This window comes from Dendroctonus ponderosae, unplaced genomic scaffold, assembly GCF_020466585.1.
Source record: "Dendroctonus ponderosae isolate FM_Combo_2020 unplaced genomic scaffold, Dpon_F_20191213v2 Dpon_F_20191213_1180, whole genome shotgun sequence".
NCBI classification, from domain to species: domain Eukaryota; kingdom Metazoa; phylum Arthropoda; class Insecta; order Coleoptera; family Curculionidae; genus Dendroctonus; species Dendroctonus ponderosae.
Genome location: NW_026017295.1, coordinates 1 through 2,801, shown reverse-complemented (window position 1 = coordinate 2,801; position 2,801 = coordinate 1). Strand labels below are relative to the sequence as shown.

General features: G+C 40.0%; 1 protein-coding gene across 1 annotated transcript; it reads right to left on the bottom strand.

Annotated features, from left to right (window-relative positions):
- Positions 1 to 906: 906 nt before the first annotated feature.
- Positions 907 to 2,172, bottom strand: LOC125503056 (diacylglycerol kinase eta-like; the record flags this gene model as incomplete). The annotated part of the gene is made up of 3 exons (XM_048662788.1): positions 907 to 1,157; positions 1,692 to 1,847; positions 1,973 to 2,172. Coding segments are annotated over 3 exons (607 nt in total), but the record flags the coding sequence as incomplete, so codon positions are not given.
- Between the last annotated feature and the right edge of the window lie 629 nt (positions 2,173 to 2,801).

Here is a 2,801-nt window from a genome sequence, read left to right as displayed (position 1 = left end):
ACATGAAAGTTTGGCATAATCTTGCACCTAAGTGTCTAATATTCAAATTTCGATTTCTGGGTCAAAACTACTCGAATTTCCTCACTTATGTTGTTACGACAGAATCGACTTTTCAATTCTCTATCCAACGATGCCAAAACGAATTCTGTGGCCCCAATGGTTCTTGAGAAACTTCGAAAAAAGCAACGTCATGTTCAAGTGGATTTTGCAACTCAAAAAAAACCACGCAAATTTAAAACCTCTTGAATTCAAGCATTTTTTGAGAAAACCGATGCCAAAACGAATTCTCTGGCTCGAATTATTCTTGAGAAACTTCGAAAAAAGCAGCGTCATGTTCAAGTGGATTTTGCAACTCAAAAAAAAACCACGCAAATCTAAAACTTCTTGAATTCAAGCATTTTTTGAGAAAACTGCCGACATTTCCCCATCCATGGTTCACTTTCTAAAAAGGCCATTTAGTTCTCTCTGGAATGATGTAAAAACGAGCGTTCTTGCTCATTTTGCTTCCGAGAAACATGCAAAACGGGACGGAAAACATGGAATTTTGCAATAATCTTACGCCACCCTGGCACCAAACGACGATAATTTTTTTAATTTCATAGACAACAAAAGACTGTATTTTTCTTCATAACCCCCCCCCCCTGAATTTAAAGCTGGATCCGAAAAAACGACCGATTTCCAGACATCCGAGAACATTCCCTGGGGCTTCTAAATGCGCGCTAATGTATTAATGAATGCCGTTTCGCGGCTGTTTCTGAACAGAGATTCGAGGAATCAACGACCAACGGCCCTCAATTCTCAGCCTAATTAAATGGAGGCTTTCCACGTGACGCAATGGCATGGAGAATTCAATTAAATGGAACGTTGTGCGCTGGGAATTTCGCAATGAAAAATCGCCGGTTTCACCTATAAAGAGATATTTGAACGGGAAATGCCCCTGCTGATCTTTATTTCTTGCCCATTGTTGCCCGTTTCGGCTCACCTTTTCATCATCGAAATTGCTTCGATCGTCCTGGTCCGGCTTCGAGTCTCTTCGCTGTTTCTCCACCTCCTTTTTCTCCAGGTCTTCAGTCGATAGTTGCAATTTTTCTATTGTTACCAGGGTTGAGGCTGTTTCGAGAAGGATTTTTTCCGTTTGGAATTGATCCTCAACGCCACTGCAAACAGTGTTTTGATGTTAGAACGTCTTAGAACCAAGCAATAAAACTACTAAATTCCTAAGGAAAACACAGCGCCGCACAGCGTGAAAACTGCCGGCTTAGAGCAAACGGGCACAAAATTTAATCAGTAGAAATGAGGCTAAAATTGAGTCTTTTCTTTTGCACAGGCAATTAACTAAATTCTCGTACAGGCAGAGATTCTCGCATCCATAATGAAGTGAAACCATCATAAATTTGGGTCATGAGGCCGCGACCTGAATTGCAACGAACTCTGGAATCGGGCGTAGTTCAAAGTGATTCATTATTTATTAAGTGAAGAACAAAGGGAGCAAAATTCAGAGCCAGTTTGCCCGCACTGAAAATTAATTTTCAAAGTTTTTTTTTTCCGGTGAGGTTTGGGAAATGCTCTTTTATGTACTCCCAGAGTTGGTGGTCTGTCGCTCTGGGTTGTTGCTTTTAAACTTCTTTCACATTCACATCTAAAAACCATTTGGGTGGGAATGAATGAGTGAATTGCCGATTGAAACTTACCACTGTTGGATCCTGCTCGACCTCCTGCTGTCGGCAAAGTCGGGCGGAACGGGCAACGTCAGCAAATCGGGATCCTCGTTCCCCATAGTGGCGACGGAATCCCGCCGAATATCCGGGATTGGGGAAATGTTCACTAGACGGGCGGTCACCACTGACCTAAATCGAAAAACTGGAAAATCATCCTGGACCTGACCGAATCGGCTGAAAGTGCCTTGTCTACAGGGCGATTGAGCAAGGAAATTGTACAGGGTGAGTTCAATTAAATCACAATTCCCCCTTACCCTGTTGGGGATGGGCACGAACTGCCTTCGGAGCTCGAAACTGACTCAATAGTAGAGGCCACTTTCAATGAGTCCATTTTCGTCATGCTTCTACCGGATGAAGGACTTTTTTCTATGTCATTGCTTAAGGATATTCTCACTGCCGGTACTTCTGATTCCGTGCGGGTTCTGTCCTCAAAAACCTGCTCAGTGTGTTGAACCTGAAAGGGCGCATTTTCCATTGAAATTCAACAATAGGCTGTTTTCTTTGTATCGAAAATCTATGGTAATATATCTATATATATATATGTGAAAGGTTAAATAAGTTTATACCATCTATCTATTGCTATTTTGTTAAATATTTAATAAACAAATTCAGCTAAAATTACGTAATCCTATTGATTGTGACGTCTCTGGTCATATAAATGGCGGATTGTTTACGTTCTGTGCTTAGCGTTTAGTTGTGTAGTTGTGTTTCTATAATTATTTTGTGGATTTAAATCATTTATAGTTTGTGTTAAACTAATAAATGGCTTCAGAAGGATTCCTTAAAGCGTCAACAAACAATTTACCATGTGTACATAATTTTATGGTTACCGTATTTTTAAAAAACCACGAACGCTTTAATTTAGCCCAATTTAAGGGTCTCAACAGCAGCGTCAGCAAAAATCCGTAAATTCATTATTAGTTACTCTCTCCTTAATATACTAATCTGTCTGTGTTGGTTTAAATTAGATAAATAATATATAGAATTTCACTTATTCTACTTAACCTGGTTAAACGGTTAGAAAGAGTTTGTTTGGAGCACTTATTGAGGCATCCTGGCACAAAACACCACTTATTTTGTGAT